General features: G+C 35.8%; 1 protein-coding gene across 3 annotated transcripts; it reads right to left on the bottom strand.

The window, feature by feature from the left end:
* Positions 1 to 60: 60 nt before the first annotated feature.
* On the bottom strand, positions 61 to 27498 carry LOC129270796 (pleckstrin homology domain-containing family A member 8-like). Of its 3 annotated transcripts, none has more exons than XM_064105724.1 (9): positions 27315 to 27498; positions 19260 to 19433; positions 11083 to 11391; positions 10213 to 10298; positions 6698 to 6756; positions 4433 to 4581; positions 3636 to 3703; positions 3027 to 3088; positions 61 to 1880 (listed from the first exon to the last, which is right to left on the bottom strand). In XM_064105724.1, the coding sequence occupies exons 1-9, from the start codon at positions 27383 to 27385 to the stop codon at positions 1695 to 1697; spliced, it is 1164 nt and encodes a 387-aa protein (XP_063961794.1). In that variant the 5' UTR covers positions 27386 to 27498; the 3' UTR covers positions 61 to 1694. The 3 variants fall into 3 exon arrangements, with proteins under 3 accessions (XP_063961794.1, XP_063961883.1, XP_063961836.1); XM_064105813.1 differs by lacking the exon at positions 27315 to 27498 and adding an exon at positions 19871 to 20042; XM_064105766.1 differs by lacking the exon at positions 27315 to 27498 and adding an exon at positions 19610 to 19773.
* Between the last annotated feature and the right edge of the window lie 431 nt (positions 27499 to 27929).

Genomic DNA, 27929 nt, shown 5'->3' with positions numbered 1-27929 from the left:
CATCGCTATTTTTCAATTCAATTTCAATTTTATTTCAATCATAAAATCATAACATATATACAAAGTAACATGCAACAATCGAGATTTAATCTAATGAATGAAATTGGAGACTAATATGAAAGTTTAAAAAACTTGTGAGTCATAGTCCCCCAAAACAGGGAAAAGAAACACATGTTACGATATAATATAAACACACACACACCATCACACGCATGATACATAGGTACTTAAAATAGAGTTACAAGGAATAGGAAGAGACGAGCTGTCTCTTCAATAAGACCTTAAAAGATGACAATGTAGTGCATGACATAAAATTATTAGGTAAATTGTTCCAAATACGGGGACCGTTGTGTCTAAGAGAGTTGAGTAAGGACTGAGACGAAACCTTTGGGTAATGGTATTTTATACATGAGCGGGTATTATGGGAATGGATAGATTTATTAAGAGTAAACATTTGACAAATTTTTTTAGGTGCAATACTATTATTATTATCTGTCTTTATTTCTCATATCTCTCTCTTGCACACACACTTTGTTTCTCACTCTTCACTTATTCCCTTCTTCTTTAGTGACTTAGATGATATATTATTGGAATATGAATTTAAAAGTTATAAATAACACTTTTCCTTACATCAATGTCATTTTTTTATTTTATTAATTATCCATTATTTGGTAAATGTATGTTTTGGCACATAAAATAATTGCCATTATGGTTGGTACATTCTTGGGCTAATAATAGTCATATTTCAGAACATGGGGTACCCAACTTTATTTTTAAATACAGAGATGATAGGAATATTGATATAACTTTATAAAAATTCAGTATTAATAGTGATTATGAGTTTAATGCAGTATATTTAAAAATATATACATATGGCAAGTGTATAGGGCTCTATGTAAAACATTTACACAATCTCCACCTGAAATGAAAAAAAAAGGTCTGTAGTGAATGTTTTTACGTCTGTATATCATATGCGTAATAATACTTATTAAAGTTAGATAGGAAACATGATCCTTCGGTTATCTATCTATCTTTCTATCTACCTGCATATCTATCTGCATATCTATCTAATCTGATCTATCTACATGTATATTTATATTATTTGTTTTTTCCTCGGTATCCCTTTGAAAAGATATGGTATTCGATGTGGCCTTGCGGATACATTATCAACATGTATTCACCGCCAAAACAAAACACAAATCAACATATTAGTAAAACACAACATTGAAAAAAGTAAGAGGTATACAATATTATGACATAAGAGTTGCAGAAAAGATGAGTAAATGCTATAAACAGTATACAATAACAAAAGGCGTGAGAGAGAAAAAAATGTCCGAAACATGCAGTGGAAGATTTTTTCATAAATGCAAATAGACTAACATGATCAGAAAAAAATGCAGTAGTAATGTTCAACATGTAATAAACTTTATCCATATATCTATCCACCCATCAATCCGTCCACTCCCCGGTTCCACGCATCCATCTATCTGTATGTACCTTCTCTTTTCAAATATGTTAGTTCAATGTTCTTCTTAACAGGCTATATTTACGAATACAGATTACAAGTTTAAAACACATTTTTATGTTGAAAAAAAAAAATCAGAACACATCGTAAAAAAACATGAGCATCATATACTTCAAAAGCAGCAATTCATTCAGTATAAAAAGAGCGCATAAAATAATATTCAAGATGATTAAAGTTTTATATCATGCTGTAAAAAGAATCCTTCGATGATTTCCAATCTCTGATCTAAGGCGATGAAATAATCCCGGGAATCTGCGATGACTTTTTCTTCAAAATCGGGTCTAGCGAAGTCAGCCTCGTTCAATGACAATTCTTTCAGGAAGTCAAGTCGAGTTGAAAGTGTCAAGAATGCAGTCTGAAAGAAACATTTGTTTTCTTTTTGTATGAACAATGAAATTATATACCTTTGTTTCATTTTTTATGGTATAAAACATGTCACTTTGCTTATTCTTACCAATTTATCATAACTTGATATAATTTCAAAGTCCGTGAATAATCTAATTCGACGCATCAAAAAACATAGACGTATCATGCATCAATAAAACGTGAGTGAATTTTGTGCATCGTGTAAAATTCACAAAATTAATCAAAATCACATTCAATACTGTCAGCTTATCAACTTCACATCTTTGATTAGTAATAAGGGTAACTACATGCAAAAAACATGAAAAAACGCATTGCGTACATACAAATAGAGCCTGTAGGAAAAAAAATATATAGACCCCTTGTAAGCTGGTTCAAAAACTGGTCATATACTAGTTACACCACCCTATCCCCCGGTCCATCTTCTCTTATCTTCCACTCAAATTGGAAGGTTTTTGGAAATGGACTATAAACAGGCCTATACTGGGGACCATGCTGATATTATTACGTTGTTTAGTGTTGGATTTACCTTTATCAGATAAAACAAACATAATAATTCTTGTAAAAAAAAAAGCAATCGGATGATCAGCGGACTCGACATCTCGTGTTAAAAGTTCAGGCTAATAATAACGAGTTAATGACCCAACGACGCCATCAACAACAACACTGACATTATTATTGCAGGCACGGATTTAAGGGGCAAAGGGGGCACGTACCCCCCCCCCCCCCCCGAAGATCATTCATGAACCCGAATAATTGTGACCCAGGCTTTTGAAAGGACAATTGTTTTGTGTGGTTATTGGTTAAGAATAATACATTGCCTTGTCCTAGGCTAAATGATGCCCAAGTAAATGCTCAATCCACCTCTTATACGCTCGATCCGATTTTTTCCACTCTAATATCGGGCGTCTAAGAAAAGCGGAAAGATGATTTGTCATCACAGGGGTCTACTTTTCCCGTAGCAAAACGATGCACAAGAATGGCCTATGCTACCGTATAAGGAAAATATAGTTATGCAAAGACTTTCAAGAATTATGTATTTCTAAACTATGTAAACGATTATCAGACCATATCGTGTTGCTTATGCTATAAGGACACTGTGCGTATACTAAGATTCTAATCAAGTGTGAGGTCTCACCTTAAAAAACGCCCTGGCGATAAACCCATGATGCATTTTCAGCGTCTCATCATAAGCTTTATCTACACGTGTTGAAAAATCCAAAACAAAAATATTATTTCAAGGTTTCATTTACAATGTACCTTCAAATTATGATAATTATGCTACATATGAAAAGAAAGAATGCTACCTAGATCCAATTATTATTGTCATAATTACAAAGATAATATTTAAGGTTTACCGATATGTTCATAAGGAGATATGCTGAACGCATAATTATGATAATCATAATGTGGAAAGAAAGCAAATAAGTAAATAAATTTACCTAGAGAGTACATTATTATTCATATACCGGTACCGAAATATTTGATGTTATAACTAGGGGCTGCTCGTTCCCCCCCCCCCCGCGGTCTCTTTCATAAAATCTCATATAGATGTGAGAAAATTGTAGTGTACTATTAAACTATGCTATAAAAATTATGAATAAAACATCTTGAATCAACTTTAGAGTACTTTACAATGTGTTCACAGACTTTAATACTGAAACAAAAAAATAGCACACACATTCGACCTATCACAAGATAATCAATTTATTTGATAACTTCCCATCAGAATCACAATGTAACTCACTAGCGCTCTGAATCTGATCTCCTCCCTCGATGATATATTTCATGAACCTTGATATAAATCGAAATGCTCTGCGGAAAATCAATAGAGAGCAAAATAAAACTAAAGAAAAAAGAGGAAAGCTGATGTTTTTATTTTCTATTATCCGATGAATTATAAAATTCTGCTTGTGAGTAAAGTGAGTATAAAACCAAAAATCTATACACTTTATCATGTTTATAATAAACATCACAAGTCATAACCAATCTTCCTTTCAATTCTTATCTCCTTATTTTGGTAGGTTGTCAAACTTTTAGAGGGCTCAGTGCCAACAACGCCCCCATCTAAACGCCTGTGATGGCAAACAAGCGATATCGGTTCAACATGTCACCCCACCAAAGACATGATTTTAGTAAGATTAAAAGGTAATCTGAAGATGTGAAAATACCATATAGATATATTACTAGTTTGCTACTTTGCGTTATTAGTATATATCTCTATGGAAAATACGCTTTTTAAAGAAACAAATTAACCGACTTAGTGAGGATGATTACATTATTATTTATTCCTGTACGAAATCTTTTTCTCTCTTTATTTTTTTTCTATTCGTATACTTGTTCGTTGCGAATTGGCTAATTTTTGAAGAAAAAAAATGGAATGGTGTATTCCCCACATGATTATGGTAAACTTCGGACTAAAATATAATGATTCGTTGAGACAGTATATAACTTACATAATTATAATACGAAAATGTAAATTGCCCTATTGCCCTAAAAAAAATTCTGACTGTAAATGAAAGTCACTAGAATGTGATATAATACCTGACGAGCCATTTCAGGGCAAGAATGGTTGATGTTGCATAATAGTCTGGATCGTTGTTTAGTATATCTAACTCTTCTACATCATGTATGACCATAGACTGAAGAGTATAGCTTTCATCTGGATGACTATTGTAGTTATCACGAATTTTCTTGGTAAAAAAGAAAGAAAATAAATCCCCATTTGAATATGATATTTCGTTTGGGTTTGATAACTGGTCAATGTTATTGCAGGATTTGGAGCTGTATTACGATATCCTGGCATATTAAAAAAAAAATCGTTATTGCCTATTATTAGCCGCATAAGAGCTAGGGACAGCCCCAGCCCCTTATAATAAAACAATACATTGTATTTACATAGCGCTTAATGCATGGTGTCTCTAAGCACTTTACAGCGCCTTCGTCTTGGCTGTGAACTGACTGCCAATACGTAAACAAATGTTATTCACAAAATGCATATGTATATAGGCCTGATAGAACATTCATCTGGATGAGTATTGTAATGATATCACTGGCGTAAATCCCGGGGGGGGGGATGGGGGGGATACATCCCCCCCCCCCCACTTTTCGAGGAGGGGGGGATGGCCTGTACAAACATCCCCCCCCCCCCCACTTTTTACGAAAGAAATGAAAAAAAAATCACAAGAGATAATTGTTTTATTGGTGAAAATTCTTCCTAAAATACCGCTTAACAAATAAAACAATATTATTGAATCATAAAATGCAAATAAAGAGCCATTTCACCATTTCCAAACGAAATACTTATGTCCTTATTATAACATTGAAGATAAACCCCTGTTTCTTCCAATTCATCAATGTTGGGGTCTTTGGGAAGGGATTAAGATGGAATGTCAAATTTTTTTTAATGTAATCTCTAATAAAACCATTAAACCATCATGGGGTAAAAAAAGATAATAATATTGGAGGGGTATTTGCCATATGGACATACAGTGGCGTAACTACGGGGGGCATGGGGGGCACATCCCCCCCCCCCCCCCCATCGGCTGACAAAAAAAACGGGGAAAGGGGGAAAGGAGAAAAAAGGGAGAAAGGAAGAGAAACGTAGTGGGAAAGAAGAAAATATTCATTATAATGTTATATTATATTATAATTATGTTATGTTACATTACAACTTTATGAAACATAATTTGCCCAGGGCCTACGTCTTTTTTTATTGTTCCTGGTGCTCGCATTGTCTGTTTAACGAGATATATAATCCTGTTGTACTAAAACATCCCGTTTTCAAGTCAATATAAACCAAATATATTTCCTAGCACTTGAGTTATCATTGTTTTATGTAGTGACATATGCTTCTTTTTCATGACTCAAAAGTGATTGCCCCATGTTAAGGTCTTCTTATATATGAAACATTTCCTGTCCGTGATTACGTTTGCACTAGTGGATTGGTGAGATATGTCTGCTCTTCATGAATTCCTAAAATCAGTCCTTAAAATGTCCCTTCTGATCTGAATATCAAAAATTTTCAGCTCGCGCTTCGCGCTCGCATCATTTGGTTAATGAAATACGTATGGTCCTAGTTAATTCCTAAAAAGAAACCTTAGAATGCCCCACTTCAGGTCTGAATTATCTAAGTTTTCAGATCGCGCTTCGCGCGCGCATTGTTTAGCGAGACAGGTACCTATCATGATTACACAAATTTGATTATATTGTCCCTTTTTAGGTGTGAATATAAAAAATTTCAGCTCGCGCTTCGCGCTCGCATTATTTCATCAGTGAAGTACATATCCGTTTATTGACATTGTCCTTAAAATGTCTCTATTAGGTCAGTATAACTGGCCACTTAGCGCGCTTCGCGCACTCACTTGGTGATTCAAAAATTTTACTGGTGCCCCCCTCCCCAATGCCATGAACCACGGTACGCCACTGTGGACATATCAATGACAATTCCTTGCATATCTAAAAACATGATTGCAAAAAAAAGCCAAAATATTTCAGTCATCCCCCCCACCCATCAACACGGATTTACGCCAGTGAATGATATTAATATTAAGCAAAAGTAAAGATTTCGTTTGTTTTCTGCATATAACTCTGAACCACCCATTCGGATCTTCACAGATAAATTATGCATTGGGAAGATAATAAAAATGATAACAAAAACAGAGACACCCCGTCCCCATTCACACTTTGCATACATTAGTTCCATTATGACATCATGGCGTTCACACAATTATAAAGAAACGTTCATTGACATATGAAATCGACTATACAAAAATTAAATGTAAAAAAACACAAAATATTTATTATTACCTTTATATTTCCTTGTATATCAGCCTCCACCCGATCAAATATTGCTCTTCTCATATTTTCTGGAATTTAAAGAAAATATAGAAACTTGATAATATTTATTGATGACGAAAAATAATTGAATGAACAATTATTCTAACCCGTTATTTCTATCATTGTACTCCGGACATCCCGTATAATTCCATAAGCTTTATCATGGATTGCATCAGGTCTAAAGGTCGTTGATTACTTTCAATCAAATGTAAATTATGATGCTCTGCATTGGCTAAAATCCTAAACTTATGTTCTTTAGGCAAGGTATTACTCTCCGATTGCCACACTCCACCCAGGTAGATACTCAGTACGATGTGGATGTGTATGAATGTGTTCTTAGTAATTATGCAATAAATACCATGCAGAATGGTTAAGTCACTGCAAACACTGTAAAGTGCGTCCCAGAAAAAACGAAACCGGGATTAAGCGATGATTTATCATAACTTAATAACAAATACAATAGACAAATGACCTACCAAAGTAAAGCTTAGAATCTCCTCTTTCATCTGATATTACTTAGATTATGCCCCATTCACGCATGAGTAAGCAAAAACAATTTGAAGAAAGGATACCAAAAACTCATTTGGCGGGGGGTATCTGAATTTCAAAAAGAAAATCACATGCCTAAAAAGTTCAATATCTGCTTTTTTATTTGATACCTTAATCACAAAAAATGTTCCCTCGAAACAATGCTTGTATTTCCATAATTTCATTAAATAAACGTGTTTTCATCGGTTTCCCACATAAGCTATCGTATGGTTAACAAAAGACTTAATGCATGGCTGATCGTCAACAAAACGGAGTGTCAAGTGAGTTTGAACGCTAGCCTGTATATAGAACCTCTTAATTTTATGAAATTATTGAAATTCAAGCCTTATGTCATATATCCAGAACTTTGCCATTTCTTGACCATTTCTGTAATTGACGTATCAAATTAAAGAGCAGATATTGAACTTTTTAAAAATGTGGTTTTCATTTTGAACCGCAGATACAGCCCGCCAAATGACTTTTTGGTATCCCCTCTTCAAATTGTTTTTGCTCACTCATGCGTAAATGAGAAATAATCTAAGTAATTTCAGATGAAAGAGGAGATTCTAAGCTTTACAATGGTAGGTCATTTGTCTATTGTATTTGTGATTAAGTTATGATAAATAATCGATAAATCTCGGTTTCGTTTATTGTGGGACGCACTGTATATATCAGAAGACGAGGGTTACTTGCTGTGCTGTTCTTTGATCAGCTACATGGGGAGGGAGTGTAAAATAAAATATAATCATGATTGATTATGATACTTGGAGCTTTCTGCTGACCAGTAGTACCATCAGGTGAGGGCTTTAAACGCTTTGCTCATTTTTTTTACCAGTAAGTTATCCAAACAAAGCCCGCAATCGATATTTCGGATAAATTATAAATGTTTTCATACATAACGTTGGTGGGTATATAGGCTTATATTTTTCAAAGGAGGAGAGGCGCAAAACAATAAATAAAATGGGCCCCGGATATTCAAAGAAATAGTATCAACTTTGATATGAGGATGGAAAATACAATTAAATGGCCCAGAGCATGTAGATACAGAAAGAAATAAAAACTATCCAAGATCATGAGGGTTTGTTGAGCCCTTTCCAATACCCATCGAAAATAAATCACCAGTGCTGATTACATTATAACTATACCTCAGGGAATACCTTACATACTCTTTTATTATTTTGATTAACAATGTAAAACTACTACACCTAGAACATTCAATATAAAAGTGCAGCACACTGTTTTGAAGTAACATAGCTAATGGGTCAGAAATGAAATTATCGCACTAGCTAAAAGTTTGCAAAGTGTTATGATGAAGAATTCATGGGAAGTAGGGTGCTATTGGTTGAGCAGTAAATTAATTCCTGTAATTGATTTCCGTTATAAAACGGAAATTGGGTCAACGAACTCTAAATTCTAAACTCTAAACTGTTATTAAATCAGTGTGGTTAAGATTGTCATTGTTCTATTGTTTTCAATCAAACGGTCACTTTACTCATATGTATAATTCAAAACACTTATAGAGTAAACTAATAAACTAAACTTAATAGAGTAAATTGACATTTGAGGGTCATCTGGTAATAATATTGAAACGAATTTAGGCTCTACAACTCGAAAACAGCTTGTCCCATTCGGTAAAAAGGGAAACACTCGTTGGGAATAATTCTACCAAATATTATGTATTTTTTATTCAAGATATATCAATAATACATAAATGGCACAGAGAGTTAACAAGCAAATAATGCACGTTCCGTTTTACTTACTGTAATATTCGACAAGGTTTCAAGCAATTAAAAAAAAAGTAATACATGTTCCTAACAAGTGGAGCGCCTCTGGCAGTCTCCCCTACATTACGCGATTCAATATAGCAGCAGTGTTGACATTAAAAACTATAATGAAATAATTATTCACAAAAAACACCATTCATAATAAAAGACCCTAAATTACATTTGACCTTGATCATGAGATCTATGACTTGTCAGTGATACTTGATTACCCCTATGTCCACATTTCGAAAACTATATATCCATAAGAAAGTTATGACAGCAATTTAATAATTACCTCTAACATGGCCAAAGTTCATTGACCTTAAATGACCTTTGACTTTGGTCATGAGACCTGAAACTCGCACATGATGTTCAGTGATACTTGAGTACTCGTATGTCCAAGTCATATGAATCAGATCAATAAACTTTTAAAGTTGTGATGGTAATTCAACAAATACCCCCAACTCGGCCAAAGATCATTGAACCTAAATGACCTTTGACCTTGGTCATGTGACTTAAATCTCAGGCAGGATGTTTAGTAATATTTGATTACCCTTATGGCCTAGTTTCATGAACTAGGTCCATATACTTTAGAAGTTATGATAACATTTCAAAAACTTAACCTTAGGTAAGATTTTTATGTTGATTCCCCAACATGGTTGAAGTCCATTGACCCTAAATGACCTTTGACCTTGGTCATGTGACCTGTCACTCAAGTAGGATGTTCAGTAATACATTATACTTGATTAATCTTATGTCCAAGTTTCATGAACTAGGTCCATATACTTTCTAAGTTATGCTGTCATTTCAAAAACTTAACATTCGGTGACGATTTGATGTTGACGCCGCCGCCGTCGCCGTCGGAAAAGCGGCGCATTTAGTCTCACTCTGCTATGCAGGTGAGACAAAAATGATAGCACCATATTCTTTGCTAGCTGTGATCCTGTATTACCATGTGAGACATCTGCCATGATTATTATTTGTCTATCGAATCATAATAGACCTGAACAAAGATTGAGTCTTTACTGTCCCTTATCGGTGTTATTACGAAGGAAAAATATTCTGGTTTCAGTGAAATGATCTGTTGGTAATGTCAGAAGCAACATTGGGGCATGGGCTTTGGGGTTCGAGCCATGAACCGATTTACTCATTTATTTTGCTCTCCTATCATCTAAGTATAGGCCTAACACTTACTGAGTATCTGAACTGCATTGAGACAGGCATCAAGAAATTCAAGCGTCGGAATAGACCGGTTTGGTAAAATTGGAACATCTTTGAACCTGGATGACATACGAAGATGAGAGGGGATCTATTAAACATCGTCACTGATTGATTGATCCATTCCAATCTCCATCACTAAGCCATTTATTTCATTTTAATAATAATAATATAGGGTATTTATATTGCGCACATATCCACCTTGTTAGGTGCTCAAGGCGCTCCTATATTACCCGGCTAAGCTAGGCGTTCATAGCGCACACAGCTTTTTAAGGAATTACTTCCTACCGGTACCCATTTACCTCACCTGGGTTGAGTGCAGCACAATGTGGATCAGTTTCTTGCTGAAGGAAATTACGCCATGGCTGGGATTCGAACCCACGACCCTCTGTTTCAAAGTCCGAAGACTAATCCACTGGGCCACAACGCTCCTTTTAGAACTGAGATGATACCATTTTGGTTCAACTCTAGATTGTGACAAGAATAGTAATTTAAATGAGGGTCCAACATAAACATTGTATACATAATAAGATATTGTTTGTGAAAATGTGTCTGACAGATAAAGTGTGATCAAAGTAATTGGCATTTTCAGAAAAGACGCACCATAATTTTTGTTTCCATATTTTCTGTCCGACACATTATTTGCCAACTCATCGGTTACATTTAGTAAATTTTATTTGCTTTATTTACTTTTGAACATTCGGAAGAAGAGATTTCAACAGCTATGATCGTAACCATTAATCAAATTCATTGCCTATTTTCAGTAAATCTGATAAAGTCTCTTGTGTGGTTTAGTTGGTTCTTTATAGTATTTGATTACAATAAAAATAAATCATTTTTACTCACGTTGTCTCAACCGCCGTGAAGAATGTCTTTACATCTGGATGAGAGGAATTGTTTGTTTTCACATGATCTGATCTTGATTCATCTCCATCATCATCATTCTCACTTTCTTCACCAGTGCTTTCTTCCTCGAACGGATAGACCGGGTCTCCAACATATCCTTGAACTTTATCAGATATCACCATTCTTTGTCCAAGTTTCCTATTGGTTAGATTTCTGCTTTGAAGATTCTCTCCGCCAATCGCATTTTCCGTTTTATCGCCATTGCTAGTTGTCAGGTGGTCGTCGATGACACTGTTGATGTTTTGTTTTCTGCCATTAATTGAAATATAATAAGTCAAGATCCAATGTGCGAAGAAAATAAATAGGCCTAGGTTCCGTAACACAAAGGTTAGCGATTGATCGTATGTTTGATTTTTACGATTGATTGTACATTGTAGTCTATGGAATCAATCGTAGAAAAATGTGCTACGATCATTGCTAAGTTTTGTGTTACGGGACCCTAGTATCAGATGGGGACGTTTGGAAATCGATGACTGTGTCCGACATGATGGTAATCAGGGGCGGATCTTGCTTTTTGCCAGAGAGGGGGTTACAACCGATAATGTCGCAGCGACGCATAATGTCGCAATTGCGACATTATGCGTTGATTGTGACATTATGCGTTGGATGATTTTTGCATAATGTCACAGTCAACGCATAATGTCGTATCTTAAAGTCCGAACGCATAATGTCGCAGCGGTATTTTATTCAGGAATCAAGTTGCAGATAAGATATAATTTATGTTTTCACTCAGTAATTCAATCAAGCTCTGTCATCTGAAAGTTTTTGAAAGTGTGTTTGGTGGGACAGGCGCGAATGCGGGGGGGGGGCAGTATTGACTTTATTATGATGAAAAGTGGTCACTTTTTTAAAATTTAATATTTTATCGTTGTTCATGACATTTTAAGAAAGAAATTATATTTCGTATTGTAACTCGAAATGTACCGTATGAACAATAATTTTAAAGCGATAAGTCCTATACAAATCTCCCGTGGGGGAGAGGGGAGAACGTGATAAATTAGTAACATGTTGGTACGTAGCGGGAGGGGGCAGAATTAATGCCCCCCGGAAAAAAGTGAAAATCTTCCTTTCTTACTGAAGAGTTTTACAAACTTCATTAAAATGTGCACGAAATCATTAAAGGACAAGTCCACTCCAACAAAAAGTTGATTTGAATAAAAAGAGAAAAATCCAACAAGCATAACACTGAAAATTTCACCAAAATCGGATGTAAAATAAGAAAGTTATGACATTTTAAAGATTCGCTTAATTTCACAAAACAGTCATTATGCACATCCTGGCTGGTATGCAAATGAGGAGACTGTGACGTCATCCACTCACTATTTCTTTTGTATTATATGATATGAAATATGAAATATTCTAATTTTCTCCTTCTCAAGTGATACAACGATTAATTCCTCCCTGAACATGTGGAATTAGCATTGTTTAATACTATATGGTTCAGTCAAGTTGGTCTTTATTGTCAAATCTATAAAAAATGAAATATTGTATAATTCAAACAATAAAAAAAAAGAAATAGTGAGTGATGGACATCATCGACTGAATCACCTTGTTGTGCATATCACTGTTTTGTGAAGAAAAAAAATGAAACTTTAAAATGTCATAACTTTCTTATTTTACATCCGATTTTTATGAAATTTTCAGCACTATGCTAGTTTGATTTTTCTCTATTTATTCAGGTCAGCATTTTCCTCGGGTGGACTTGACCCTTAAACATCACTTTAGATTCGTTTTTACAAATGATCACATCCCCTCCTCACAGGAAAAATCTGTGTATGTATTTAAAAAAAAAAAATAATAATAACCGGGCATTACAATGTTTTACAAGCATTGACAACCTGTTTTCGTGTCTCTTCTAAATAACGCGAGCCCCCGAGCAGTGGCGACACCAGGATTTTAAAACTGGTGGGTGGCAAAGGAAAAGGGGCAGAGGGGGACTAAAATTATTTTGTATGTTTCACAAAACATGCAAAATGGAGTGTGAAGCGCGACTAGGGCGCTGGATCCAACTTTTGGGTCCCTGCTGGCATGGGCGGAAATCTCTCCTTGAAGGTATATAGGGGGGACACAATTGAGTTTTCCGTGTTTATTTTCTACAGAATTACTAACTCAAACATATATATATACACTGTTGGTCATAAAGGTGGAATAAAATATTTTTGAATAAAAATCGACAGTTTTGTTGGTAGTTGAAAGGCTACGCGTAGACAAAATGGTATTTGAGTGATTACATAATGTTTCCCCATTACACAGGTGACATTTATAACATGAGAAATTTGTATTACGTAATAAATTATTTTGTTGTAGACTATAAAAGCCTATGCATATGATGTTCTGTCACTTTCCCTGATTTAGCACTGTGTATAAGAAGGTTGAATTTTTTTCGAGTTCCTTGTACCGTTTGAAATAAAAATCGGTAGAGACGTTCCCTGGACTATGCCTGGTCCAACGGCAACAGCAACACGCGAGAGAGTGGTAGCCCTGCGACAGGAGGGCTACAAGCAGACTGATATCGCAGAAGTCCTAGGGATATCACAGAGTGCAGTCTCTAAGATCATGAAACGTCAACGTGAGGCGGGGAATGTGCGGCCACGGAAATCTCCAGGACGTCCCAGATTGACCACAAGAAGAGATGATCGCCAACTGTTGAATTTCAGCCGCAGAAACCGGAAATTGCCCTAGAGCCGTCTTCGTCGCTTGTGGAGGAGATATCATGGGATCAACGTTTCCCGGTCAACCGTTGATCGCAGATTGCTCCAACATGGTTACCGAGCACGACGGTTGACCAAATGTCCACGCCTGTCTGTTCGCCACAGAGTAGCTCGTCTTCTTTGGGCTAGGGAGCACAGAAGGCTTCATCCAGGACATTGGCAACATGTGGTCTTCACGGACGAGAGCCGGTTCATCCTTGACCGAAAGGTTGGGAGACAACGAGTTCGTCGATTAGCCGGGGAAAACCTTCGCGATGAATGTATCCACGAGACGACTCAAGGCGGAGGTGGCTCAGTGATGATATGGGCCGGCATCCATTATGGAGGGAAAACGCCACTGGTCGTTCCGGACGGAAACGTCAACGCCGCCGCCTAGAGGGATATCTTGGAGTTCCACTGTCTTCCATATGCAAGACGAGTGTATGGGTACAATTTCTGACTGCAGGATGACAACGCTAGACCGCACAGGGCCGCTGCAGTAACGGAATTCCAGGAGGCAGAGGGCGTCGTACAGTTGCCATGGCCAGCTTGTTCGCCGGATATGAACCCCATAGAGCATGCATGGGATGCGCAGGTCGAGCTATCAACGACAGAGAGGTAATTTCTCAAAATCTGCAGGAGTTGGCAGATGCTCTGAGGGAAGAATGGGACGCTATGCCTGTTGACGTCATCAACAAGCTAGTGGACAGCATGCCACGACGTCTGCATGCGCTGGTTCGTGCCAGGGGTGGACATACCCGATACTAGTGACTGAGTAAGAACAATGACTCAAGTTTGATGCAAATTTGTCCATGAAATCACAAAAAGAAGTCATCTGGAAAACTGAGAGAGATTGAAAATAAATATCTCATGATCCTTTGATTTACTGTCGTCATTGTTGTTCTATGCTCATGACATCAATCGCTTAGGACATAAACTTGTAAAATATCACTGTCAAACGTGTGTAAAAGGCAGAATAAGAAAGTAAAGTGGTTATCATGCACCATAAATGCCATATTCAAATCATGTTATAATAATTACGCTGTGAAAATTTGGTGAAAAAAAAATATTCCACCTTTATGACCAACAGTGTATATACATATTTCGAAGAGGGGAGGTATTCCTAAAAGGCCTCAATACGTAATGCGAGCACGAAGCGCGAGCCCAAATATGTTGATATTTCATAATTTGTGACCTGTAAATTGAACATTCTGAACATTTTTTGTGATCATGAACTAGATTCGAACCTACCTAAACCATAAATGCATTCGTAACACTTTTTCAAATAAAAAAGACACTTTTTCAAATCATGAACAGGATAGGAATTACCTAAAAACTCAACATTCGTAACACCTTTTAAAATCATGAACAGAATAGGAATTCAACTTAATGATAGATGCGAGCGCGAGCTGAAAGTTTTTGATTTCCCAACCTAAAAACTGGACATTCTTAACACTTTTTCAAATCACCAACAGGATAAGAATTTAACTAAATAGATGCGGGCGTGAGCTGAAAATTTTTGATATTCCAACCTAAATACTGGACATTCATAGCACTTTAAAAAGAATATGACCAGGATATGAATCTAAACAATTAATGCGAGCGTGAAGCGCGAGCCAGTTTTTGATTTTCCAACCTAAAATCTGGACATTCTTACCACTTGATAATGAACGGAATAGGAATCTAAACAATGAATGCGAGCTAGAAGCGGGAGCTGAAATTTTTTTATTTTCCAACCTAAAAACTGGACACTCATAGCACCTTAAAAAAGAATATGAACGGGGTAGAAATAATCAAGTAATCGCGCGAGCTGAAAGTTTTTTATTTTCCAACCTAAATACTGGACATTCTATAGTACTTTAAAAAATATATATGAACAGGATAGTAATCTAAACAATTAATGCGGACGCGAAGCGAGCTGAAAGTTTGTATTTTCCAACCTAAAAACTGGACAATCGTAACACTTTTTCAAATCATGAACAGCATAGGAATTTACTAAACAGTATTAGATTCGAGCGCGAAGTGTGTGAAGTGTCATTTCCGGCCTAAAAATTGGTATTATTAGCATATTTTAAAATCAAGGACAGGGTAGCTATTTAACTAAATTATAATTAATGTGGCGAAGCGTATCCTGATTTTTCTTATTTTCCGACCAAAAAGTCATCTTCTTTTCACCTTATAGCAATAAACAGGATAGTATCTGACTCAACCATATTACTAATGCGAGCGCGAAGCGCGAAATGATTTTTTTAATTTTCAGATCAGAAAACTGGATCTTTCAACTCTTTTGAAATGAAGAACAAGCAGTTTATCTCAATAAGCAATGCGAGCGCAAAGCGCGAGCTAAATTCTTTTTTTTTTTAGATTTAAACCAACAAATTATGAAAAAGATGGATATCTTCCTAAATAAATTATTTGTATTTTATATATTTCGATCTAAAAAGTGAAAAAAAAAAATTAAGCGCGTTTTGAAATAAAGAGATGGCTGTATATTAATGCAAAGCGCGAGAGAATTTTTTATTTTTATACTATGACCTGAAATTTTATTTTTTCCAATTATTCCCCTCCATCATGTAATTTTCTTCCTGGTTCTATTTTTCTTCTTATTTTTCTCCTCATCTTCCTATTTTGCGCCGCCAATAGGGGGCGGGCCGCCGCTTCGCCCCCTTGATCTACCTATGATGACATTTCCCACGGCAGGAATTTTGTGTAAAAATGGAATATAAAAGTCTCGTTAATAGCGTATTTAAAAACAAATTTTGGGGAATTAAACATAGTTAAAATTCACTGTGAAGGATAAATCATAACTCATGAAAACTATTCTTTTTACTGAGTACGCGAACAATGAAAATATTCTAATATTCCAAGTAAATTTGGAATAAAGGGAAAATAAATTGGTTTAACAAAGGTATGTTTTTACTGGGTATGGAACATTCTCGTCTACCATCTATGCACTAAATTTACTTATAAGTATCCAGAGGCGATTTTCTTTTTTTTTTGTCATTTTTATTAGTTATGAAATTAACAATGGCCATCGATGTCATCATTGTGATCACTCTTTGGCTGGCATATAGGGCTAGATGCGAGTTCGAGAATAGTCGGGCCGGTATGCCTTTTCTTTTCCTATTCAAGTTTTTATGAAAAACTATCTGTTTATGTATATTTCGAAATTCGAGGATACATGTGTATAATTTCGATTTTGAATTATGAATTTTTCCATAATAAAATACCACAAATAGTAGGGGGACATTTGATATTATGCCCCCCTTTCCAAAATGGTAGGGGGGCGCGTCCCCCGTCCCCCCTGGGATTTCCGCCCATGCCTGCTGGAGTCCAAGGTCAGAGCACGCATGTACTTGTTTCTAATACAGTATATTACGCGGGATTTCGCCAAAAGGGGGTGGGGCGCATGTTTTCATTCATGTTTCCCCGATGAGCCGCTAAAAGCCAATCTTGCTGTTGGTTTATAGAGAGAGCAGTCCCAACCAAAGAATGAAGTTTCAAATGCATATAATTAGCTTTATTCTAACAAACATTGCCTAAATAGATAATGAGAGCGCGAAGCGCAAGCTTAATGTTTTGGATTTGCATTTAGACCAAAGCAATGAACATTCTGAGCAGTTTTTGGCAGTATAAGATAATTATGCGAGTGCGAATCGCGCGCTAAATTTTTAATATATTGATGGCACATTCCGAGTAACAATACGAAATATGATTTCTTTATTAAAATGTCATGAACAACAATTGAAATGTAACTAAATTTGTATTTAATTTTCAGCTAGATGACTTTACTCTCCTGCAAAATAAGTTGAATTGCATGTATAGCGATATGCACAGATGAATGGTGATATGCGTATACTTGCGTTTCACACTATAGTCCACACATTCTAATTTTTCAAAGTATACCCCTTTCTCCTGACAATGAATTCGATACTGACCCCTCCCCTGCATCCGCACCTGCCCCACCAAACACGCTCTTAAAAAACGTTCAGATGACAGAGCTTGCACACATTACTCAGTGAAAACATATTTTATGTCTTATATTTAACTCGAGTCCTGAATCGAACACCACTGCGACATTATGCGTTAAGACTTGCGACGTTATGCGTTAGTAGAAAAGCTACGACATTATGCGTTGACTGTGACATTATGCGTTGGACGCTCTTGGCATAATGTCGCAATCTGCGACATTATGCGTTGGTGTGACATTATGCGTTGATGCGACATGATCGGTTGAAACAGGGGTTTGACCGACAAATATGACAAGCGAAAAAGGGTTTCACTACAAAATGAATGTCATTATGGTACCAAGAATTTTGTTTTTCAAGCAAAAAAAAGGGTGTCACTACCAAATGAAGGTAATTTTGGGTTGGCTCCAAAATGTAGGTCATTACCTTTTTTTCCTTGGCAGCCAAAGAGGGGGAGGGGGGGGGGGTTAAACCTCCTAAACCCTCCCACATCGTAGATCCGCCACTGATAATGTACTTGAAATCTTTTTATAAATCATGTAAAGGGTTGACTTTTTATGTTATACCCAAGCACTGACGGTGATATAACAATCCATCAAACACAACCTTAGCCTACGCAAAGAAAAGCCACAACAGGTTTACGTTTTTATTAAAGTTTCATTTTGTCAATTATTCATTTAGAAAAGGACCCTGGGTATTAATGTGTTCTTTCTAAATAAAAAGGGTAGCCTATATGATATTATGTATAACGACACAATATACTCTTTCTTCTTAATCCTCTTCTATCTTCTTTTCAGCTTTCAGCTTTTTCAGATTGCAGGCGTGAAGGCGACTCCAAAATTTGGGGGCTGTGCCGACACATAAACAGGGGCCTAGACCAATCGGCCACGGCATTTTCCCTGATAAATTACGGGATTGGTCGCCCCTGCCACCACCTTCTTGGTTTTCCATGCATACTTATATCATATACTGTTAGGCCTGTTGTATGATAGAAATGACTATCTAATTAATGTAGGCCCTACATATTGAATTCGGCCCTTTGAACTCGACGCTTTACACAAAATATAAATCACATTATCGCAAGGCTATTATATGCTATAGTTCTAGTCATTGATTATATTCATATTAGCCTAGATGCTTGTTCTTCATCATAACTGTCATACAGCTTCAACTTTATATAAAGTATAAATAATCCTGTTTATTGTATAGGCCCTATACTTGACCGACCTGTATTTACTTGATATTCGTATTTGTTGGACATCAAATGAAATCACGTATACATCGTACAAGATAACTTTATTGGTCCATAATGGATTCAAGCATTTCATAAAATAAAATAAATGTTTACTCCCATGGCTTTTACGAAATTCAAAAATACAAGAGATGGGAAATATCACCCGTCTTAAATTCAAATTGATTGACCGACTCCTATACACAAAGTAATTAACGAAGACATTACCTGCCATGATTAGAGTCTTGCTTGGTTACTAAAACGTCCAAATTCCACGATGTGAACACGACTCCACACACAAAGACCATCAACACACCGACCCTGACAGTGAATGCGGCCATGATCACATTGGATACGACGATGATACCGAGAACGAAGGTGATGGTGGTGTCGGACGAACCCCTAGGTTATAGAAGAGAATAATGTTTTTGGAGCGTATTCTTTTATGACAGACATCTACAAGCTATGTGGATTGCATTGCATCCTAAGGTACCAGCAGAAAGTAAATTTCATAATTATAATATCGCTTAAATTCGCTAAATCCACTTAAATTTCACAAGTCGAACTATCATAATGACCTGTGCTCAGCTTTCATCCAAAGCAAATCGTCCAGAAAAGTGCGATTTCCTTCTAAAATAACCTTCATGCTAACAAGAAAGAAAATTCAAGTGACTCCAAGTCGCAGGTTTTTAGACCTATATACATGTACGTCTGATCCGATGATAACGTCAAAACAAGCTACACTGACTTTAGGGTAAAACCAGATCCAGGTCAACAGTGAAGTACTGTACTCACCGTATTACCAGGATATAAAAATAAACACATGATAACTGATTTACCTCTCAGATATAAGTATTGGATTCCAAAGTCCTTCTGTCAAATAACTGACCAACTGGTGGGTTGATGTAAACCGTAAAATTTCAATTGTTTGGGGTGTGACAGTCTAGTTCTCTATATTAATTGTTTTGAGTGATTCGAAGGTGTGTGGACGAGATTACTTGTGACACTCTAACCAATATAACGACCAGTGGCGTACCGTGGGTCATGGCATGGGGGGGGGGGGCACTAGCAAAAATTTTGAGTCACTTAGTGAGCGCGCGAAGCGCGCTCAGTTGCTAGGTATGCTGACCTAATGGAGACATTTTAAGGACAGTGTCATTAAACAGATATGTATGTCACTGGTCACATAATGCGAGCGCGAAGCGCGAGCTGAAAAATTAGGAAATTCACACCTGAAGAGGGGCATTCTAAGGCTTGTTTGTAGGAATTCACGTAGACCATGCGTATTTCACTAACCAAATGAAGTGAGCGCAAGCTGAAATTTTTGATATTCAGATCAGAAAAATGGAAATTTTAAAGAGTGCCAAGCGCTAGCTGATTTTGTTAGAATTTTATGCATCCAAACACATAAATCACTTGTAGTCATTGTAATCATGACTAACATGCGCATCTCACTAATCAAATATTGCGAGCGCGAGCTGAAAATTTAGGAAATTCAGACCTGAAGAGGGTCATTTTAAGGCTTGTTTGTAGGAATTCACGAAGACCATACGTATTTCACTAACCAAATGAAGCGAGCGCGAAGCGCGAGCTGAAATTTTTTTATATATTGACCCCAAACATGGATATTTTAAGGTCTATTTTTAAAAAGAATCCATTAAGAGTACATATATCTCACCATAGTCTTCTAATGCGGGTGCCAAGCGCATGCTGATTTTGTTAGAATTACACCTAAAGACATACTTTTTGTAGTCATTGTAGTCATGATTATCATACGCATCTCACTAGTCAAATATTGCGAGCGCGAAGCGCGAGCTGAAAAATTAGGAAATTCACACCTGAAGAGGGGCATTCTAAGGCTTGTTTGTAGGAATTCACGTAGACCATGCGTATTTCACTAACCAAATGAAGCGAGCGCAAGCTGAAATTTTTGATATTCAGATCAGAAAAAGGGAAATTTTAAGGACTGATTTTAGGAATTCATGAAGAGCAGACATATCTCACCAATCCACTAATGCGAACATAAGCACGGACGTGAAATGTTTTATATTAAGACCTTAAAATGATATGTCACTACATAAAACAATTATAATTCGAAGTGCGAGGAAATATATTTGGTGTATTGACTTGAAAACGGGAGGTTTTAGTACAACAGGATTACATATCTCGTTAAACAGACGATGCGAGCATCAGGGACAATGAAGACATAGGCCCTGAGCAAATTATGTTTCATAAAGTTATGATATTTTTTTCATTTCTATTTAATATAACATGACATAATTATAATATAATATAACATAATTAACAATAATTTCTTCCTTCCCACTACGTTGCTCTCAGTTTCTCCCTCTTTTTAATCTTTTTCCCCGTTTTTTTTTTTTGCCAGCCGATTGGGGGGGGGGGGCACGTGCCCCCCCCCCCCCATGCTCCCCCCCGTAGTTGCGCCACTGATAACGACATTAAAGGTCAAGTCCACTCCAATCAATCAATATAGAAAAATCAAACAAGATTAATGCTGTAAATTTCATCAAAATCGGATGTGTAAAAATAAATTCATAATATTTCAAAGTTTCGATTATTTTTCACATTACAGTTACATGCACAACTCAGTGACATGCAAATGAGACGGTCAATGATGTCCATCACTCACTCTTTTTTGTTTTGTTATACAATATTTCAATTTTTACAGATTTGACAATAAGGACCGACTTGACTGAACCATCAAGTGTTTGAGCAATGGTCAGGGAGGAATAAAAAAAATTTCATCGGACAATGAGGAGAAAATTAGAATATTTCATATTTCAGATGATAAAATAAAAAATGAATAGCGAGTGATTGACGTCATCAGTCCCCTCTCTTGCATACATACCAGGGTCCCGTATAAACACAAAGGTTAGCGATTAATCGTACGCTTCACTATCACGATTGATTGTACATTGTAGTCAATGCAATCAATCGTAGTAAAATGCTCTACGATCATTGCTAAGCTTTGTGTTAGGGGCCCCTGGATGTGAGTATAACTCTTAAGAAACTTCATAATGTCATAACTTTTTAATTTTACATCCGATTTTGATGAAATTTTCAGCGTTATGCTTGTTGGATTTTTTCTCTTTTTATTCTAATTAACTCTTAATTGGGGTGGACTTGTCCTTTAAATGAATCTTGATAACTTTAATTAATCTGTGCTTTTCAGCGAACCGTTCAATAAAGACGTGCCAAACATCAATGAATGACGTCTTACATCTCAAGAAATGATTTGGCATTGATTCATGCCCATGTCGTGAATTATAGATATCATAAAACCGTATAATTAGTTATTCCCTTCCTTCAAATGCCTCTAACTTTATTTGGGTGATATACGATGTACTAATCTTTTGATTTTATGGGTATAAACTTGTTTGTTTCGCTTAAATCGTTATTATGAATGAATGTTCTTGATAACGAATTTACGAACGATAAATCAACACATGAATGAATTAACGATGCAAAGTAATTAAATTATCAGTTCGATTACCTGTACAAAATGGTTTAGGGTGTGTTTTATTGCTATTATTTTTAGTTTTATTTTTGCTATTACGATTCAATACAAATACTGTTCAAGGATGTTTTATAATAACGTATTTATCAAGAAACATAATCATTCATCACAAAATTACAAATAAAGCAAGAGAATTACGACCAAACATAGTAATTTACATGTTTACAGTATATAAAGAGTATAGAACAGAGAATGTTAAAAAAATGAAACCTCCATTTACAAAAAATAAGCAGAAAGTTTCCTTTCTTTTTAGCGATGTTGTATTCAAAATTATTTCTTTGTTACTCATTAAGTAAGGTACAAATCAAGCAATGTCAGGGATATTATTTTGAAATTTGCAGAGATAGATAAAATAATTTAACGATAGAAAAATGTATGAGATAAGAGAGTCTCCGTGAACACCAAACATTCTTTCAAAATCCGAAAAGAAAATATTTTTTATTTTCCTTCTGATTGATTAAATCAGTCATTTTTTTTGCCATAAAGCTGTATTCAAGGACATGAAATAAACAAATACAAGAACTCTCGGATGAATTATTACATAAGGAGCAAACTGTTAAAAGTATAGCTTTAAAAAGCTCTCTCACCCCACTTTGTTTCCAAATTGATTAATTTTTGTAAAAGAAAAATAAAAATACATCACTACTCATCGCACTTTCATTGACGTTTTACATGCCAAATGCAATTTTAAATCCATTAGTTTTTTTTTTAGCTGACTCGATTTACTCGCTCGCAAATACTTCTTGGATGCATCTTATCCAGAACTCGGTCCTTTAAATCTATAACCCCGGGTTATTTAAACATGCTCTGACTTAGCCATGGATGGGGTATATTCCTTTGTGTATCAAATAGAATGTTTTAAGTTATAATTATCCTGGAAATAATAAAGGAGAAACATATGTAGGACTAATGCAACGGCTAGCAGATTTTTTTTTTAAACGGCGCACTTTCTGTCGTCTGTATAAGCAACCCGGGCATTTCAGTACAGGGTCATTCTCAGAAACAGGCACCAATTGATGGGGGGGAAATCGAAAATGGGTTGAAAGATGCATACTGTGAACGTACCATGTATGAGAACGTGGTAACAGAAAAAAGGCAAGTCGCTGTTGCGTCAATTTGAAGTACTGACCGGATTAACTCAAGCATTGTATATCAATGTTACGGAGGTAAATCGTTACCATAGCCCACTTATGTTACTAAATTATATCACTTTTGAAATGAATGAAATAGAAATGCACACAATTCAGTTTAAGTGTGGTATCAACAATTTTATTTACTGAAGCCAAAATGTTTGCAAGATAGAAAAAATATTCAATATTGTTTTTGAGAAGCAGGATTTTACCAAATAACATATAACAAAAAGTACCATAAAAATCATTGCACATCTTTCGTTCAGTTTAATGTTCATAATTTGAATGAGGCAACCTTAAAATAACTTTTCATCTATAACCTGAGATCCTAAGCAATGCATTACCAATTCTGGGAATCCCAAGATACTTTACCATCAAATCCTCTCGATGGCATTTACCCCTGTCAATCTTCGTTACGGAAGTTAATTCAAGTTACGAATTGCAATACTTATTTTGTTAGCTTAGGAACATCCATATTTAGGTATTCGTATAACATTTTTTTAATAATTAAAGATAAATGTGGAACGCACTGCTTAATTTTGCCCCCCCCCAAAAAAAAAAAGAGTTAAAAACAGAACAGGAAACGGATTACTGTAATATTTGTTGTCGTTGTTGTTCACAGTTGGAATGAGAAAACCGAATAACCGGGCCACAAAATTGTAGTTCATCTTAAAAGTTTCTGGCAATAAACAAAATATAACAATCGCATGCATGCCCGCAACCAGGATGAGTTCTCTGGGTTAAGAGGAATCCCGCCGCTTGCCAATAGCCAAAAAGATAGAGAAAAAAGGGGGGAAAACATTTCAAAATAAAAAAGGACACGGGGAAATGAATAATAAAGAAGGAAGGTGAATGAAACAAGAGGCTCAAAATTCACGTTTGTAAGTTAATATGCACAAATTATTACTAGAATCTATATGATCTAATTGCAATTTTTTTCTTCATTATTTTGTTTCATCGAGATACGCAATTCGCATCCTGTTCGTGATTTAAAAAATGATGAATAGCCAAAATGTTTGATTAGCGAGATACGTATTTCATTCCTAAATTCCAACAAACCGTGAGTGTTTGAAATATCACTTTTCATGTTTTCATGGTCAGTAGGCCTATATCAATTATTTCAGCGCTTTTAATGCGCATTAAAGAGGTCATCCAGGCTGAAAAATATATGATCTAAACAGATAATAATCAGACAAACAAAACAGTAAACACTGCAAATATGATCAAAATCGGACAAGGAATAATGAAGTTATGCCATTTTAAAGATTTGCATTATTTTAGTGAAACAGTTCTATGCATATCTTCATGAATATTAAAAGAGTTAATTGATGGTGTACATACATGCAATCCCCACTTGTTCTTTTGTATTTTATTGCATGAAATTGTTTTTTTTTATTCGATTTATATCCTCTTTATTTGAAAGCGCGCTTAAAATGTATGGTTCTCATATTAGAATGACACATATTTTCAGCTCGCGCTTCTCACTCGCTGCGCATCATTTCCTTAGCAAGACATCCATCTTTTTTATGATTACAAAAAGTCAATAGAATGTCCCGTTTTGGGGTCTAAACCTCAAAAAGCGCGCGTTTCACATTTGCAATAATTGTTTATTGGACATATATCTCGTTCTCAAGTCAAAACGTCCATAAATTATTTTTTAAGATCAAAATATAAAAATTTCAGTCGCATCAATTAAGATACCCATCCTTGTAATTGGTACAAAGAGTTTTAGAATGTCAAGCTTTCAGCCAGAATACGAAAATAAAAATCAGCTCGCACTTTGCACTCGCATTAATAGTTTATTCAGATATAACATCCTGATAATTTTTTTTTTAATGCTTAGAATGTCAAGTTTTCAGGTTATACTATTCAAAAGTTTTAGCTCGCGCTTCGCGCTTGCATTTTTGATTGGTGAGATATTAATCCTCATGTATCATTGCAAATAGTTTTTCTTTCTCTTTCCTTGGCCATGAAAGCTTAATTGTTTCTCCTCCTTCCCCTTTCTCTCCATTGTTTCTGCCGACTTCAGCATTTAGACAAAGCCATGACACCTGTTGTGGAACTAGATTCGTACTATCAATCTCAGCAAAGAAATGTATTAACTTCCGTAACAATTACTGAAATAACTTATATAGCAAAGGAAATTAAAAATTTTAAGTTCTAAATAAGATGCTAATAATCATCATTTGTAGTATGAATTATTCAAAATTCCAAAAGCATTAAATATCGTATATAGTTATCGGGAGATTATTTTCGTTGGCAATTTTCCCTCTTTTCAAAGTGATGTTGAAAATAAGTTGTGTAATAATAATTTGACAAGGATGAATAGCTATGATTTATGGGTACCTAGGTGGAGGGTACCTTATATGATTTATATCTGTATGATCCGGAGTGATTCAGTAAAGCACAAATTCGTAGCATATTCAAGAAAAAATGTTACGGAAGTTAATGCGTTACGGAAGTTAATGTCTTTATGCTTTACGGTCCAACGTAGTCCTTATTTAGAAGCCCTACCTTTGAAAACTGCATTTATTATGATAGGTGTCTCTCATCTTATATAATACTGAATCCTTAACAGAACTGCCAAAGTGCATATTCTTTTAAAGTGCGTTGCGGATGTTAAAGCTGTTTACTCCTGCATTTAATTTTTTAAGAATAGTCCTTCATTTCCGTGTAATACAGGAAACACATATGATAATTCCCTATCAATTATTTATTAATGAATATCACTCTACTTGCAGACACGTTATCATATAATATCAGTCAGTTTGAAAGGGAGAAAAAAACTTGTGGCAGTATTCGTTACGGAGGTTAAAATTAATTTTGGACAAAGTTAAAAGTGAAAATAATCACAAAGCGATCATCAAATACTAGGATAAGCGCAATATGTCAGACGGTTAGACCAAGCTGCCCTCACCAGACATAAATTTAATTAAGAAAAACAGACTACTTATAAAAGAGAATGATAGTAAAACCTAAAACTGACCAGAGACACTGTCGATTCTAACAAAAGGCAAAAATAAAAGGCTTTTGTAATAAATTAGAGCTTTACTAGTCACTGGTCATGCTGGTCGCATATGCTTTGTGGAGCTAGGCTATTAATGTCATTATCTTGATAATATTTTTGTAGAAAATATTCACGGGTGTGAAGCTAGCGGCCATAAGATAGTCGAGACACGTTCTTAGTAAATTGTAACGTTTTTTTAGAATGACCCTACAAATACCGAAGATACATTAGCTTAATTAGCTTTATCCAACTCTGTTCATGACTAAATCTCATATTTCAGAGTACGTCGTACGATATACAAATTTTTACTGCGCCCATATTTATATACCCTTTGTTACCCTGAATTAATGGGGACGGTCATGACCATGCACCCTAAATTATGATCAGATATCAAGCTTATCGGCAAAATGAAGGAATACATGACGTTTGAAATAAATCAAATGATCTCATATTGTCACGATTCTAGCCCAGCCATGTCAGCGGCACGTTACTCCGCTGATACCCAGCCTGGCCAGGCTGATGTCGTTTAGCTACCCGTACAAACGATAATCTCAAATTTTATCTCAATATCACTACTTATGACGGAAGAAAATTCAACAATAGCTTACATATGGTCCGTGTACGAATCGTGGTGTATTATCGCACCTGCCTTCTTGGTAGGGTTGGATATTTTGGCCATTTTTTATGCTAAAACCTACATGAAAGCTAATCGTCAACGAAATTATAAATTGAAGACATCGACATAATATCTCTAAAATGAAGCCATTGATGAAACCTTGCTTTTCGAATCACATAACTTGAAGCCGGTGTTGTTCCGGCTTTTCGGGTTCAAAGGTTTAAATCTTTTGTCAACGATCTATTCATATTGGCCCCCGGGGGGGCCACTTACATTGACGAGTGGATACCATGCGCGACCAAAAAAACACGTAAAAAGGATGTCTTTTTCAAGATAGGGCACGTTACGTACGTAACGTGATAAGGGTGTCAAAAACACAAAAATATTGAAAAAAGGGTATCTATTTCGCTCGGAAAATATACGTGTTTAGGGTCAAATATGCAGGGATGATAAAACAAAATCAAAATGTTTCATAAAGGATGTCCTTTTTGCCCCAACACTACGTGTTTAGAGTCCGATTTGCGCGAGGTGTGGAAGGTCGGGCCTTACTGAACCAAAATAATGGTGTGTAACGTAAAACCGACGATCGGACGGACCCGTGACATAA

Source organism: Lytechinus pictus, chromosome 1 (assembly GCF_037042905.1).
Source record: "Lytechinus pictus isolate F3 Inbred chromosome 1, Lp3.0, whole genome shotgun sequence".
NCBI classification, from domain to species: Eukaryota; Metazoa; Echinodermata; class Echinoidea; order Temnopleuroida; family Toxopneustidae; genus Lytechinus; species Lytechinus pictus.
Note: the sequence above shows the minus strand (reverse complement) of the source record. Positions and strands in the feature narration are given on the sequence as shown.

What these genes read in the sequence shown, in the direction of transcription:
- LOC129270796 (XM_064105724.1), bottom strand. Translation starts at nt 27,385, where the DNA reads ATGGCCAAAATATCCAACCCTACCAAGAAGGCAGGTGCGATAATACAC. An exon ending in CAATGCAGTTCAGATACTCA is followed by an intron (nt 6,757 to 10,212) that starts GTAAGTGTTAGG and finishes TTTAAATTCCAG; the next exon opens with AAAATATGAGAAGAGCAATA. An exon ending in ATATACAAGGAAATATAAAG is followed by an intron (nt 4,582 to 6,697) that starts GTAATAATAAAT and finishes TTTTTTACCAAG; the next exon opens with AAAATTCGTGATAACTACAA.